This window comes from Cannabis sativa, chromosome 1 (genome assembly GCF_029168945.1).
Source record: "Cannabis sativa cultivar Pink pepper isolate KNU-18-1 chromosome 1, ASM2916894v1, whole genome shotgun sequence".
Lineage (NCBI taxonomy): Eukaryota > Viridiplantae > Streptophyta > Magnoliopsida > Rosales > Cannabaceae > Cannabis > Cannabis sativa.
In genome coordinates this window covers 13203053-13220405 of record NC_083601.1, presented here as the reverse complement: position 1 = coordinate 13220405, position 17353 = coordinate 13203053, and the positions used below count along the sequence as shown (strand labels likewise).

At 32.6% G+C, this 17353-nt stretch overlaps 1 protein-coding gene across 1 annotated transcript; it reads right to left on the bottom strand.

Moving 5' to 3' along the window:
- Window positions 1-321: 321 nt before the first annotated feature.
- On the bottom strand, window positions 322-12281 carry LOC115705550 (protein GRIP). The gene is made up of 18 exons (XM_030632908.2): window positions 11885-12281; window positions 10368-10589; window positions 9912-10007; window positions 9310-9362; window positions 8949-9045; window positions 8188-8261; window positions 7449-7551; window positions 6927-7034; window positions 6671-6747; window positions 6511-6577; window positions 5653-5718; window positions 5281-5388; window positions 4960-5090; window positions 4757-4823; window positions 4592-4659; window positions 4383-4473; window positions 1020-1090; window positions 322-922 (listed from the first exon to the last, which is right to left on the bottom strand). Exons 1-18 carry the CDS (start codon window positions 12032-12034, stop codon window positions 556-558), a joined length of 2016 nt encoding a protein of 671 aa, XP_030488768.2. The 5' UTR covers window positions 12035-12281; the 3' UTR covers window positions 322-555.
- Between the last annotated feature and the right edge of the window lie 5072 nt (window positions 12282-17353).

The window sequence follows — 17353 nt, the reverse complement described above, 5'->3', positions numbered from 1 at the left end:
TGGGTGGAAGAGTACACATCCCACTATCTTATGTGCCCTTATGATAATAAACATAAGAGGTCAAGCTCATGCATAATGATGATGCTGTTCAAAAGGTGAGACAAAATTGAACTTACCATGTATGGAAAACATAGAGAAATCTCGAACCCCACATTCTCCCCAAGCTTCCCTCATTTCCTAGTGTGTTAGAATCATGGGTCCTTTTATATGGCGCCAGGTGGGGATCCCCCATTAACATAAGGGAAGCAATTGAGGCCACATTTTCACCCCACAATTGCACTATCAACCAATAGGCGTTTCGAAACAAGTGGTCCAAGAAACTGGCCAAGTTCAACATTTGCATTCAGACAATACTTGGATATCTTACATTACAACATATTCGTATTTGAGATAATTTACAGAAGAATAAACAAATTGAAGATCCAAATTGTTACAAGTTACACATAAGCTTGTGACACTGGCTTCAAAGAGGTAAGATACAGTCTCAACATTATCATAAATATATGTTGTTTTGTTTATTAAATGTGAACAAGGGTTGACATGTTAGAACCATGCTTAATCTCCAGACCTTAATTCCCTTTCAAGCTCATCAAACTCCCAGCCACCAATCTCCTCGGTCGTGTAGTCTTGATCCACCTTTCCAAACTCCGACTCGAGCTTTGCTAATTCTTCCTCAGGGTCTAACCTCTGCTCTGCCTTTGCTGCAGGTGATTTGCAATGCTCATCTTGCTCAGTTTTATGTGTTCCTGCATCCGTTTTTGGAGACTGAGGCTGACTACCTTTGATAATTTCAGAAGTAGATGAAGTTTCTGCTTTCTGAGTAGGATTTTCCATTTCAAGATCTGGTCTCTCAATAGATTCAAACTCCCCTCTTAACTTCTCAATTTCATCAAAGAGCTCCTTAATCTTTGGGTCGTCTTTCCTAGAATATATGCAAATCATGTATTTGTCTTTAGGAATTGCTAAAAGAAAAAAAAGAGATGAAAACAATTCACCAATATTTGTCTCCATGTCATTACCTGGAGATTTTATCTTGTTGAGCATAAAATTGCTCCCTCATGTTATCCACAACACTAAAAGTTGTAATGATCTGAAAAAAGCAAAAATGGAGATTAATGTGTGGTGATTGAGAATAGAATCATTTTTCTTCAGTTCAGACTACATGCATAAATAATAAAATCTAGGAAGTTGCCAAATTTGGCATTCCAGCAGCATCAGGACCAGCAAAGATTTAACAGTCCCAATTTATTATAAAAAATTTAAGTCCCAATTTTGACTAATTATAATTAAGAATAATCTTTGAATTGTAATTAGTAATATTTTTTATAAATTCTTGTATTAAGAAAGTGTACCTCTATATAAAAATAATTATATCTCAGTATATATCCATACATGTATAACACATTTGTTTATGTAGAGTCAAGAATTTTATTCCACATCTGAATTACATGTAATGCACGTATAATAATATGTGTATATTTTATTTACTCAAAATAATTTTATTATACGTTATTTCTTTTTCTTTTTCAACTATAATCTAATATGTATAAGTAATAGGCATATTAAGAATTTCCACAATATAAATATTCATATGATATTTTATCGTGTTTTAATTTTTTTACTAGTAACTCTATTTAGTTATAATCTCTTAATTATAATATAATTAGTTTAGTGTTAAGAAAAATTTACATAATAGACCAAAAACATTGAAAAAAATTACAAAAATATGTCAACACGGAAAAATTTCATTTACTCTTTGAACTTTTTTATTACAAAACGACCTCTTTAGTAAAAATAATAAATTATTTTTTTGGTTGTTTTATAATTTATGTATAATTGTATTACAATTATCATGGAGTTATTTTTTATTGTTTCATAATTTATTTATAGTTGTCATGAGTTTGATGTCTCATCGTCTTTTAGTTGTGTTTTTACTTTTTGATGAATAAAATATATTTTTATAATTTCAAAACTTGACAAGCATATTTTTATAAATAAAAATTTTACGCCGCATAATTATAATTAAAACATAAAAAAAAAGAATATCTTTGAAAATTCACTTAGATAGAGGTTTTACTATCTATGCAAGTTACATCCCATACAAAAACTAGAAACTTAAAAACAAGCATTAACTCATAATTAAAATTGTTTCTTTTCCAAAAGAAACTGAACTACATTAAACAATAAACCATAGGAGGGGGTACATGAAAGGACCTCTAAAAGATGTTTTGAAGGTCTCTATAATCCATCATAGAATTGTGTGGAGAGTGGGGAAACTTATTTTACTAGCTATTTTGTTCTAGCTTTCTAGTAGGCTTTGAGCTTCTGCATTATGTTGTATTTACAGAGTTTCACTGATTTCTGTTTCTGGGATTCCCATGTTCATGTTACCAAGGTTTTCCAGGGTTTTATTAAACTTGGGCAGAGGTCAGTCAAGGACATGTGGCCTGTCTCTTGTTCAGAAGAAAAAAAAAGACCGGGCACTGCAACTAATTCTGCACTAAAAATAAGGGATACAACCTACAGAAATATGGTTCAAAGGGAAAAGAAAAGTACTTTTGGAAAAAAAACTTTGGAATGCTTACATCAGTAAATATGTGTCCAGCTGGCATAATAAAACAATAATCAAAGTGACAAGAACTGTGATTTGTGATTACCATTTGAAGCAAAGTTGTAACACAAAGGGCTTGTTTGGCATTTTAGAACAGTTTTGGGGTGTAAAGTTGACTTTTAGATGTGTGGATGAAATATTAAAAGACCAATAAAAGTTTAGAAGAGCTTTTCAGAGAAGCAATGACACCAGTTTTTCTAGGGAACTAAAAAGGATCACGGGAAGGAGCTATTTTCTCATTTTAATGAATCTTTTAGAATACTTACTTTACCTTTCTTTTTGAAAACAAAAATTTAAATTACATTCTTCTCCTAATTGGTATATTATAATATTAGGGTATATTACATTTTTCTACAAGTAGTGGATATACCATTTGTCTTATTAGGAGTACAAACTGACACCTGATCACCCCTCCTCCACTACCCATTTGACGTGTTGATCTTCATGGTACAAACAGAATTTTTCCCCCTTAATTTTGGGACCACTTGTATCTCAAAGCCATTAAAGCTCAAGAATAAAAGCCTCATTTAAATATTTGTAAGGGAGGTTGGAAAATCACCATTTGTATGAAAGTTCTAGTATTCAATACAACAGTATTTTCTCCATTGGTGGCTGAGTATTCTTAATTTTTCTTAAGCCTTCTTTGTATTTGATTTTCTAACTAAAGTTCAGTTTGTGAGTTCTCACCATCGAATAGTTGTTATTAGATTTTTTTTTTTTGTTAGAATCTTACTTGTTACATAAATTTTAGATTTTTATTTTTAGAATTTGAAATAATAGGTAGATCAATAAATGCATATTTATATATATAAGTAAAACCTAATATATTTTGAACCAAATAAATTATATTCTAATTTAGAAGTTATAACTAAATAGAGGTACTAGAAAAAAATAATAACTAAAACACCAAAAAGTATCAAATGTAACAACAACAACAATAAAAAATCCTTAATACTATATCATAATAAAATTATTTTTGAGTAAATATAATATTTATATACATGTATTATTAGGGGTGTTCATCTAATTCAATCCGCACTATTTTGCTCATAATGCATCTGATCCGCATTAAGTGTGTATTTCATATTTTGAATTCAATCCAATTCGCACAATAAGCTAAAATCCAATTAATTCTACATAAATAAATTTATAAACTATACATATTTTATTAAGATACAATTATTCTTATATAGAGATATATATTTTTAATATGGGACCTAGAAAATGTATAACTAATTACAATTTAGAGGTTATTTTTATTTATAGCTGACCAAATGGAGACTTATTTTTTTATAATAAGTTAAAGGTTATTCTTAAATAAAGTATTCTTAAATAGAGGTTTTACTATATTATATATTCTATTGTCTACTTCAGTTTCTTTTTTAGATGTCACACACATACATAGTATTTATTCAATTACCAAAACTGGGTTAAGGCTTGGTAACTCAGGGTGTATTTTATTTATGTATTTTTATTTTATCTTTTATGATTGAAAAAAACAATTATTAGTATTATTATTTAACATTTAGTTCTGGGCAAATTTGAAATACATATTATTTTTTAAGAGTTATTATATTTTTTATTTTTTTTAAATCCCGTAAGAGTATTTATATTGTACATACCAAACACTTCAAAAATCTCTTCAAATGAAAAAAGTGCTTTAAAAATAAAAATCCAAACACTAATTAAAAAACTCAAACTTTTACTTCTCTTCTTCTAATGTGTAAAGAAAAAGTAAAAACTATGCCAAACAAGCTCAAAAGTAATGTACCTTTGCTTCATATTCCAAATATTCCTCCTCGAGATTTTTCCTTGGGTTTAACAGTTGGGAGTCCTCATCAGCAGCAGATGCTGTCTGTGACCTATATTACATGTCCAAAAGTACTTAATAAGAGAGTCAAAGAAGATCAAGAATACTTAAAAGCAAAGTCAAAGAGGATGAAAATCAGAACCATCCCAACATCACAGGAGTAACATTACCCATCACTCAATTTATTTAAGTTCTCCACAAATTTTGATATACGGCTGATAGAGGGCTCCAACTCTTTCTGCATAGAAAGTGAAAGGTATGTCCCGAGAACAAGTACGTCACCAATCCATAACATTGAAAGTTCTTTCATTCAAAAGTAAAGGATAGTCAAATACCTTGTATGCAGAGAGAAGATGGATGACCAAGTTCACAAAATAGTCCTCATGTTTCTCTAATTCATCACTTGAAAATACAAACAAGCAACACAAATATGGAATGCATTGATGAGAAGAAGTAGTAACTAACTAGGAACGAAACAAAGACAAACAAATAAATAATATGAGCGTTGGAGAACCCAGGTATCACGCCAAGTACATACTTGACCTCTTTCTCCTTCATTTCTGCATATGAGCGTTGGAGAACCCAGGTATCTTCCAAAAAGTTAAGCCATGTACTTAGAACATCTGCTTCTATTCTACACGAGGCAACAGATTTTGATAGCTCATCCTCCTGTACAAAGTCCAAACAATGTTTAGACATTTCTCTTTAAGGCTGAGAGATTCAGTGAAGTGAGCTCTAAGTACTCAGCACAGTATCATTTTCCAAACCACATTAACATATTAAAAGTCAAATTCTGAACCACATTCAGATATTGAATGTCGAATTACTCTAGCACTTAAGACAGAACACGAATGCAGACCTTTGTTTTCAAATGTGCAACAATCTGATCGTTTGCTTCCTCAAACTGATCTCTCTCTTCCCTAGCATTTCGAAGTCGGGCATTAGCTGCTGCCAACGAGATATTAACCTACACACCAACTCATATTCGCATGTACAATCAATAAGTGTACAATGCTCAATAAAATTAAGAGGTAGACATAGATCTGACTGAAAAGGAAATAGTGCAAGACTTGTCATAACAATCAATAACTAAAAAAATTGGTTCTCTTCAAAACGTTTTATTCATTTTTACTTATTGCTATGGGAGATGGTAAATAAAGCATTTTAAGTCAGATCACAAAAATAATAGCAACACTAATATTTGTAATAACAAAGATATAGAGTGAACAACCTTCTTCAATTGAGCCTCAAGATCATCTCTTTGTCTTTCAAGCTCTGAAATCTCAGATGCTAATTCCTGAAAATATACCAATAAAACAAAGCCTTAGATCTTTGCCCCAAATAAATGGCACGGCACGTAAAATGAAGATAGAAGAATACAATTAATCAAATAAGGATCTGATCCTACAGCAACTGACACTCGTGCTGGTCTAGCCAAAGAGCTTACCAGATCAAGTGATAGAGTAGAAATTTTAAAAACAAGGAAAGACCTATCAGCTTACAAGGACATACGGTAAAATTTTGATGTAATTATTAACACCACTTTAACCTTGCGGACAGGGTTCGTCTTTGGCTAGGCGAAGAAATAAAGGGTAAAGATAGAATTAGATAGGCTTGGCCAATGTGGCATCAAAGGAGACAGCTAAGAGAGAAAGAGGTTGGGAAGTAGAGTACATAAATAGCACAGATTGGAAAGGGGTTTATCTTTTGGCTGGGACATCGTGTTGTTAAGAGACTACTTGGGGAGGGCTGGGGGTCTCCAAATAACCTTCCAAATTGTATTTGTTCATAATTTCTACTAGGAAAAATTTCAGTTAGTTTTTGCTCTTGTTTTCTTAAGCATTTGCAATCATAGAGAATAGGGTCCTAATAGGATTACAATTTCACCACTTAATCTCCAAACACAATAATGTCAACGTAAATGCAAGCACAAAATATAATTGGCAATCAATTATTCAAGCTATCCAATTATAGCTCATTGTGCCCACATTCCATTTGCATTGCTATGGCATTATCTACTGCAGTACAAACTAGAACTGCTTATCATTGCCTTGCGAATAAAAATGCATTTGCTAGGAAGACAGCTTACCTTCTCCCTTTCACTTGCCTCATCTGCTTTAGTAACACGAACTTTTAGTGCCTCTGCCTTTTGTGATCTACCAAACATTTTTTTATACGTCCACATTTTAGATGCTAGTTCTGATAATATTCAATAAAAGCTCCAAAAACTATTAAAATTGGTTTTGTACCTGTGCTCTGAGATACGCTTTTCAGATTTCACAGAGGAGCTAGTGAGAGATTCTGACAAGACCTTCAACTTATCAACCTACTTATACAGCTCAAATAATGTTAATATAAAAGTTTGTAGATTACAATTTCTATGATTACACTAAAATTTCTAAAAATACCACTCATTCAGACAAATAAACCAGCACTTAATATGAGCACTTCCATCTAAGAACACAAAGACCTTCATCATGAAACAAGAAGGCAGAAAGCACAAACCTTTTGTGCATGAATCTCAGGAGAATCTCCATTGTTGAGAACTTTCTTCTTTAGTAAAAGCGCTTCCAATTTGGAACAAGCTCGAATTTGTGCAAGTGCTTCTTTAAACTACTGACACAAAAGTAAAACAGTTAAACTTCAGTCCAAAAAGTTTAACCACAAAATTCTGAGAGTTAAATGCGTTCACAAAAACATTAGAATCCAAGTTTTACAAGTCTATTTTTGTATGATAAATAGAGCAAGTTTTAGGGAGTTACTTTGCAAGCAAGTTCACTATTTTGGAATAATTAAAGTGGATGTTATCATTAAGTTTCTTTAATAAAATTTTGGACCAACAGCACACAGCATGTCATGCCACATTTTCTAAGTAAAACATAGTGTACGGTGAAAATATATAGCAATATATATGAGTGTGTACTAAGTATCAGTTATATTACAAGCATTTGATGTTTTTACTTCCGTGCAAAAGATACAGAACCAGGTGATATCAATTACAAGGATCATCAGAAGTAAACAGCCCACCTCTATCATCTCTGACATTGTTCCTTCACAAACTTCAGACAACTTTTGTGAAGCAGCCATCTCATCAAGCTTTCCCTTTAGCCTAGATGCTTCAGTGTTTATTCTGTAACCAGAAATCATGATGAATTAAAAATACGTTAAGCATAACTAGAACATAATTTGTCTCCAGTCTTCCTGTTTTTCTTTTGTGTCATTTACAACCTAGGAGCATTTAGTTAGAGCATAAAATTCTCATTAAATTTTGAACAACTAACTTCTGAATCTTTTCAGCTAAAAGTAAACAGAAAATATCTAGATACAGTTCATAAAATTAGTTTCTGAAAACTAGATAACCATATCTGAAAATTGGTCCTACATGCAACAATGCAAACCAGGAGGAGAGAGAGAGAGAGAGAGAGAGAGAGGGACTTCCATTAGTCACCAGAGACCAACAAAACACTGGACCAACTTGGTTTGTTATTACCAGACTGTGCCTCATTCTCAATGGTGAAGTGTGAGGCACAACTAAGTCATCGCAGGGGATGCAAGTAATTATTTAATGTCATATTTCCTATTCTGCGTAAAACTGGATTTTTTTTCTCTTTTTCCATTTGCTCTCGTAAAAGTTAGAGAAACTAGTCAATATATAATCAACACGCAAAATCTGAGTGGAAACCTGTACAGAAAGGCTTCATCTTGATACCTCAAAGCTTAATGAGTATTAACAGCAGATTAATGATAAAAGCTTATTTTTTCTCACCTTCCAATATCAGCATTAATTTTAAGCCCAGAAATGGCCCCTTGAGCAAATTGAAGCAGTTCCTCTCGCTTTACCTAGAGAAAAAAATACAAAAATGAATAAACTAACACAATTTACTTGTAAGCACAAAAAGAATGAACAAGGCCATGCATTCATGTATAACCATAAATGAGGGAATGTTGTATTGAATATTGATGTGGCTTTAGTTGCATTTAGAGTCTTAATGGTATTATTGTGGTTTACTCTAGAAGAAAAGGAGGTCAATTACATATTTAGCAGAAAAGACAAATAGTGTATATATAAATATACATACATATATTTAAATGAATATCCCCAAACTTATACAGTTTCTTAGGTCACTAAGCCACTTTTTCAAAATGATGTAATCAAAATTTTGTTTTCCGAAAGGGTACCAATAGAGAAGAGAGGATATGAAACCAAAAAACTAGCACTTCAAGTGTAATTAAACATGGTAAGGATATTAGATGTTCCAAAAGGGTCTGCTGTTACATGGCATTCATTATTAAGTATATAAAGCAAGACATATCACTAAGCAGAATTCCTACCACAAGAGGGTAAGACATTTTTCTTTTAAACATATTCCATCAATAATTTTCTTGATGTTTCATTAGAATATATATATATATATATATATATATATTATATATGTATAATATTATATAAAATACACATTTATACATAGATATATTTGACTAATTTCAGTAAACTCAGGAGTATAACCAAATTCTTCATTTATTTACCAATACTTCATCTTCATAGCTGGATAAAGCTTTTGACAGATCCAGTATACTGCTAAGTACCGCATTGTGAACTTCCTTCCCACCTGTAAGGCAGAGCCTGCAAGCAACAAGTTAGTTAGACTTCAGTTCCCATCGTCCTATCTGCCCTAATCACAAGTTATTTGTGTATATTTTCCAGTCAGAACAAATACTACCAAGATTAGGAAGCCCAAAACAATATGATAATGAATCCTGTGAGTGTATGACACTAAAGAGCCTACTTTACATTTTTTTTCAGAGAAAAGTATATTAGTACCCATGTTGGCACTCTGCGGATCATTCTGAAGCCTCAAAACACTAATATGGTTTAAAGCATACTCACCCAAACATCTCCAGGAGAAGAGAAACTTCTTCCTCAGTTGGTGCTTCCAGAATCTAAGCCCAAATAAGGAAAAGCGAGTTGACATTAGGTTAAACTCAACATTTATAACTTTCTCTGGCTCACGCTAATATTAGAGGCAATGTTTTATCATCAGTTATTCCCAAAAAAGTCATATAGTCCAGCTTGAATAACCAAGCACACAGGTACTATTTTTTGGAATCAAGTCTTGTGCAAACTTACAACAATGTCAAAGAAACCCTAATCAAGTTTTTATTTATTTGTTTACTTAATAAATAAAGGGCATTGTAAACACCACACCAATACATGCATCACTATGCTTATCTCAATTGTTATTTAATTAGGAGTCGTTTATCATGTATTATTGGTGTACATTTTCAACTGTCTATGATTGATGAATTCATCTTAAGTAAAGCTATCTGCATATCGAAGTTCAGCAATAAAATAATTTGATTCACAGAAATTGATGTAAAACATTACTAAGAATTGCTTAGCATGCTTCCAAAGACAGCTCACGTATCATATCAAAAACTTACAAGTAGTAGGACCAACTCTTAATTATTGATAAAGTGGGTGTAACATACCATAGACAATGTTATGCCTTCTAGAGCTTGGCTTTGAAGAAAGACATCATGAAAATTCATTGGTTCACCACCCAAATCCAAGTCATAATACAGAACCTACACAGAACAGAATGTCAGCACTAAGCAACACAGCAAAATGACAAACTTCAGCAATAACTGGAAGAAAAGATAATCAACTGACAACTAATTCAGAGGCTTACAAATCATGAAATTAAGTACTGAATGTATGATAAGTTCTGGTCCTTTACCTAAATTACATATACCTTAATCATTTCTACAAAATGGAATAAAATTACAATAACTGCCTGGTTGCAGTTGAAAGCAAGTCAACAAGGTGTTTGAAGTCATAGATACAAATAAAAATATGGGCTCTAGGGACGTTTCCAGGTTATGTAAGTGTAGATCTCAACCCAACTAATTTCATACAAAGAGAGAGAAAAAAAAAACACTTCTCACCATGGATGGTTTTCTTGGACTATCTTTCAATTCATCAGAAGCTGAATTTTGCTCAAGAGTGCTTTGCTTATCTTCAGAAGAACCGTCAGACAACTTTTCAATCTCTTTAAGCACAGCCAACCATCTTTTAAGTAAATGAGTTCTTTCATTGCCCCTACAAGAGACAGCTGCTTCTTCCAATCTTTTTATAGTCTGCTTGACACTTCTAAAATTTCGAGCACTCTGAATATGCATAACATTAAAGGAAAAATAGAAAATAAAACAGCAATAATGATAATGATAAATAGATAACATATAAATTCACCCAAATACATACCCAATAAATATATGTAAGTTGTAAATTATTGAAAAATGATAACGAGACAACTACAGCTCTAAGTTACCTCTAATATCAAATTGATCCTAAAGATTAGCAGGTTCCCAGTTTTATTGTAAAGAAATTAATTTCATTTCCAAACAGATAATTTATGACCGTCTCATACATAGATGGAGTTACAAGAATAGTTCTAAATTAGGGTTAAATTTGTCTAAATATGATTCTCCCTAGACAAAAAATTAACAGGTTTTCCTATTTCACATTCTTCCACATCTCATCTAATCTGGCCCTTTACTATTAGATATATAATATTAAATTAGCGATATCAACAACAAAGCTCACATACAATGTTCTTTAATTCATTTATATATTTTTTCTATGAGAGGCCCCTCTTTTTTTTTTTTTTTGAACAAGTGACAGGCCCCCTCTTTGAAGATCTACTAGTATGGAAATTAGTAAATTCATCGATAATTATTTTCTCTCTTGTTCTCTTTAAATGCAAAACGATAAATTACACTTGCTAAACTCATAGATCCACTAATGTGAATTGGCAATTCCCAAAAATTTCCCAAAAATTCACTAATAAGGAAACTTGCCAAATCCAACACTTTCAAAAAAAATAAAGCTTTTTGAATCAAAAAGCACATTTTTCAGGTGGTCTTCAATGCTATGACTGTAAGTACAAATTCTTACACTTTGGTGTGCTCACATGAAGGCGCATTTCATACATTTTCTGATAACAAGTACGATATCACAATATTGTTTGCTAAACGGATTAGTTTCATACAGCCACACACACCAATAGTTCACTCTCTATCTTGAAAGTAACTGTCAAAATCTGAGAACCCGATTAGGTTAGTCTTCAACGCAAATTGCCATATAAGTTTATTTTCTCTATAACTGTTGCATTTTTGCTTTTAGATTCGCATGTTGAGCTAAGTTTAAATGAAACTTTTTTACTTTACAAGTAGCATTTAAGGATTTATATTACACACTCACATATCAAAGAAAAATTCCTAAACCCAAAAAATTTCAGCTACACCTATGCTCAACATACGAAACCAAATGCAAACAGTGAAAAAAAATATACAAGAAAAAAAAAATAAAAAAGGAGAGATTAACGGACACCAAAATTCAATAACGCATTTTAAGATAAAACGCAATCATAACTGGGAAAAATTCGAGAAATTGAGAAAATTACTATGCGTTCTTGAAGGATTTTAGCACCGCCAGCTACAGCTTGTCCGGCCTGATGAACGACGGAGTCGGCGTAGTTTTTGACAGTGCGAGTGAGGTTGTTCTTGTTCCCAACCTCCACGGCTTTGCTCACGGCTTTGCTCAGCCACGACATTTTCAAAATTCAGCCCAGAAGAATCAATCGAAGTGAAGAGGAAGAAGAAGAAGAAGAAAAATGAGAGAGATGGGGAAGGAGTTGAGGGAGGGTTTAGGAGAAATGGAGCAAGTTAGCATTCGTGTCTGTTTCAAAAAGGGCCATTGACAAAGAGGGACGACGATGAAACAGTCTTAAGCGTGGATCGGCCACCTATACGCTTTATACGACGTCGTACTTTGCTTTCATTCGGTTCAATTTTTAATTTTTTTTGAATAAAATGCGTAATTATATTCGGTTCAACTTTTATCAAAGTAAACAATATAGTTGAAGAGGTTACGTGCTTCCCATGTGCCTCTTCTCAAGTTAGAAAAAAATATATATATTACATATAAAGTTATAAATACCTTTTAATATAATTTTATTAAGGTTAATTAGGATTTTTGCCCCTGAACTTTTAAGGTCGTTAAAAATGCTCCCTGAACTATTGAGATTGTTGGATTTAAGGATTTTTTTTCCAATTTTAGTAAAAAAGTCTAACATGGATGAAAGTTCAGAGGGCATAATTTAGTACATGTCAAAGTTCAAGGGACATGATTTGGTAGATATCAAAGTTTAGGAGCATAATTTAATATATAAACAATCTTTGAAATAGTAAAATTGAATGAAATTTGACAAAAGTCCTTAAATCTAACAATTTCAATAATTCAGGGGGTATTTTTAACGATATTAAAAATTCAAGGGGCATGATTTGGTATATGTCAAAGTTCAGGGGGTAAAAATCCTAATTAGCCTTTTATTAAAATAATAAAAAAAAAATTAGAAGAATGATGCCCTATCAGTAAGGCCTACCTGAGTTGAAATAAAGTCAAAAAAAAAAAATTTGGGCTCGAATTATAAAGATCAATGGTATTTTTAAAAATTATTTAAAAATATACATATTTTTTTTTTTATTTGGACCCCTAAAATGAGTAGGCCCTAGGCGCGGGCTTAGCCCGCCTATGCCTAGGGTCGGGCCTGCCTATGAGAAAAGAAGAGCAACGAGATTGCAAGGATCAACTCCAATCCAAATTGAAACTTCATCTAACCCTAGCCAACTTTGCTAGCTTATGAGTAAACGAGTTAGCGGAGCGCTTCACATGATTGATTGAGATATTAGGGAAGTGAGACAAAGTCATTTTAATTTGTGTAATGAGATCTCCAAGAGTGAGAAATCTTCTTTATTAGCAGCTATAGCATCAGAAACTGTTTTACAATCAGTTTTGACCTGATGGAGCGGGAACCCCTCTTCAAAACACCAAAGAAGTGATTTTGCTTCAAGGGTTGTGGCATCTCCACCTCCTTCATGAGAAAAAGCTACTGCAACTACTACTCCTCCATCTGTTACAAATGATTCCTCCTAAGCCAGCTTTGAGTTGGTTCTTCGAGGTTGTTGCATCGGTATTGAGCTTTAGGAGACCTTGTGGTGGTGGTGTTCATGTGACTGTGGCAGCGAGCGTGGCAGCTGGAAAAGATGATTTTTTGGGCAGTAGCCACTGCTTTGAATTCAGGTAAGTAGTTGTCAACAAGCTTGAGGATAGCATGGGCGTGATCTGTGGTCTGATTCCTAATTTCCTTGTTCATGTTATTCCAAACAAACCAGGCTATACAAAGAAAAAATTCCACATCTTCTTTGCTCATGTTAGAAAAAATATTAAAAATAATTTCATGGAAGCAAAAAGTATTTGAATGAGATAAATAGGGATAGAAAATTGTACTTTTTCAAATCCTTTTAACACTCTTGCAAAAGAACAAGGCATGTGAAACAGATTCAACATCTCTACCACAACGGATACACAAAGGGGATTGGGTGATTTTCCTATGGGCAAGGTTCTTGTTTGTAGGAAGGGTTTAGGGTTTAGGGTTTAGGGTTTAAGGTTCTTGCTTGTAGGAAGGGTGGATATGGAAGCTTTATACGCAAAGTGCTTTAGTTTTGAAGGGAGATTTAGGTGCCAAAGTGATTTCCACCATGGAGCTGGACGAATGACTTAAGTGATAACTGGTCTTAACCAAGTAAGTCCCCGATTTTGTAAATTTCCAAAAAAGGTTGTCTTCAGTAGGCATGAGAGGAAGAGGAATGGAAAAAATGACTTGAATAATATGAGGAGGATAACATTAGTTTAGGCGAGTAGTATCCCAGACCGAGTTGTTTGTGATGAAAGACGCAACAAGGTTAGCAGTTGGTTGGATAGCGTAGACATGGCAAAAGGAGGGGATCCAAAAATCATGAATTGGGGATGTGTTTTGCCCATTACTTATTTTAGTGATGAGACCTTTGTGCAGTTTCTCTTTTCCCCATTAAATGCTACGCCAAACAAAAGAGGAGGAGTGGACAAGAGAGCAGTTGATGAAAGAGGCCCGAGAGTGATATCTAGCTACAAAGGTTTTAGCCACAAGCGAGTTTGGATGCTTAAGAATTCGCCAAGTTTGCTTTGCCAACATTGCTTGGTTAAAGTGACGAGTGATCGAAAGCCTAAATTGCCATCCTTTTTGGAATTGTAAAGTTTTTGCCAGCTTTGCCAGTGGACCTTGGGCATATTACTAGCATTGAAGCCCCACCAAAAGTTAGCCATGATGGACTCCAGAGAATGATAGGTGGCAACTAGAATTCGGAAGCAAGCCATCGTGTAGGTAGGAATGGCTTGGATGACTAACTTGAGCAAAACCTCTTTGCCCCCTTTGGAAAAAACCTTGTGTTTCTAGTTTTTGAGATGATTCCAAATCTTATCTTTGATGTATTGGAAAACTTGCTTCTTAGATCAGCCAAACTACTAAGGAAGCCCCAAGTACTTTTCAAAGGAGGCTCTCACAAGGATACCCATGTAATTGGAAATTAAGTTTTTATCCTTGATAGCCATGTTAGGAGAGAAGTAGAGAAAGGATTTTTTGAGGTTCACTTGTTGTCCAATCACTTTTTTGTATAGATGTAAGATCTCCTTGATAGCATTACAAGAACTAATAAAAGCATGGCAAAAGAGGATGTTGTCATCCACAAAGAAGAGATGGAATATAGCAGGGGCGGATAAGGGAGGAGAAACCTTCGGAACACAATAAAAAGAGATATGGAGAGAGAGGGTCGCCTTGAAGGATGCTCTGAGTGGGAATAACATTACCTGAGATCTTACCATTGAGGTTGAATTGAAATGTGGCAGTTGTGATACATTTAAGCACTATTACCAAAAATAAATGTAATTTTTTTTTTTTGACAAAGTGATTAAAATCACTCATGAATTTACGACGCCTACGTCCGCCACCGGCGCTGGAACCTCCTCGAACCAGGATAGCTCATCGTCTAACCGCAGAGCATGCTTTGCCAACCATTGGCCGCTAAAATCTTAGAGCGAGCCCCATGGGACAAAACTGCCCCCGGAAATTTAGACAATAAAGCTATAACATCTTCCAACAACGCTCCCAACTCAATAAAATACTGAAATTCCACCTGAAAAAATATCAAAAAACAGAATAAAACTTTAATTAGAAAACTATTCAAACTGAATAGAATCAACTAACCACCAAGACTAAGCAACTAGATCTCCCTATAAAATACTAGAACTAGCCAAAGGGAGTACACTTTGGCTAGTAACAACTAAATTATAGCATTCTACTTCATAACCTTCATAGGATTCCTATTCCTTACTTTTACCCTTTTAAAAACAAACATAAATAAAATTTTCCTTTTAATATCCATTATTCCTTAAATATTCAAAATATTATATACTAATTCTTTCATTTATTTCTTAAAAGTGTTACTTATTTTTAGACTAAAACATGTCAAAATTCTTAATAAGTCAAATTGTATATTATTTTATTTATAGCGTAAAACATAGTATCTATAATCTTTATTCAGCCTAAATTAAATCAAAATTGTATTAATCTCCTTAAAACTTAAAATTGTACTCTTCACATTCAAAAATACCTTTTTCCTAATACCTCTTAATCATACATTTAATTATTAATATTAAATTAATATTAATTAATCTAATTCGGTATTATGACATAATGCTTCCTTATTTATTATTTAAAAAGATGACCTCCTAATTATTAAACCATTCAAATTATTATAAAAACCATTAATATTAGTATCTTCCTATACTACTAATAAGGCAATAATCTCAATACTTCATTAGCATTTACTTCCCATTAATTTCAATATCTTTCCAAAAATAAAATAAAATAAAATAAAATATTCTCAATTCACAATAAATGTTCCTACCTCCAATTAATTACAAAATTCCACATTTATAATTTATATACCAAAATTAATATTATGTTATTTATAATATTATGTTATCTATAATAAACTCATATTTATAATTTATATAGCCAAAATTAATATTATTTTATCCATAATAAACTAATAAGGCAATAATCTCATAATTACATACCATAATTGTTAGCTATTAAATTTTATAATATTTTAATAATTAATGATATCTTGTAATTTTAACCAAATTACCCTAAATAATTAGGGGCCAGCCATAAATCAGACGCGAAAACCTTGAAAGGCACCAAAGCCATAATAATGGCGCAACTCATCCATCAAATTTGCACTTCTATTTCTTCCATCAAAAAAAGCTAATACCACTCATCCAGAAATTATTTAAAAATACTAATAATGTAATAATTTTGGTACATTCCCATAATATTAATAACAAACCAAAATTCTATAATAATTTGACTTCCCTAATATATCTGAAGCAATATATTCTCATTAGACCATTGGTATTACCACCTCCCTTTATTACAAGATCCTCAAGATTCTTATTCTTCAATTTATTTAATTAATTATAATATTAGAATCTGAATACTAAAATTTCAAACACGAAAAGTCTTAAAAAATATAAACTAAAATATAGCTAATAGGAATTAGCGTTTAAAGTAAACCCTCCTAAACCTTATTTCAGTTTAAAATATTCTTTAAATCATACCTTAACCAAAATAATCCTTTTATTCCGACTAATAAATCTGTATAGTACATAACTTTAACTTTAAAATATTATTCTGTCAAAATTTTCTTATACATTCAATACCGAAAAATGTGAAAATTTAAACAAACTCCCTAAATAATTAGGGGCCCAACCATATAATAGGTGCTAAAGCCTTGTAAGGCGCCAAAGCCATAAATAATGGCACAAAATAGAACAAAATCAATATAAAACAAACCTATAACAAAATTAACAGTATATCCCATTATATCAGCTCACCCAAAAAAGAACAAAATCAATAACAAACAACAAGATAAAATCAACTATCCACCATTTTAGCCTTCAACCCAACACGACATTGACCGAGATCTCCCAG

Excerpts from the sequence above, each read along its gene's own strand:
- LOC115705550 (XM_030632908.2), bottom strand. The coding sequence starts at position 12,034 with ATGTCGTGGCTGAGCAAAGCCGTGAGCAAAGCCGTGGAGGTTGGGAAC. Across the intron at positions 9,363-9,911 it reads AAGGCATAACATTGTCTATG|ATTCTGGAAGCACCAACTGA; the intron begins GTATGTTACACC and ends ATTTGGGCTTAG. Across the intron at positions 4,660-4,756 it reads ATCTTCTCTCTGCATACAAG|AAAGAGTTGGAGCCCTCTAT; the intron begins GTATTTGACTAT and ends CTTTCTATGCAG.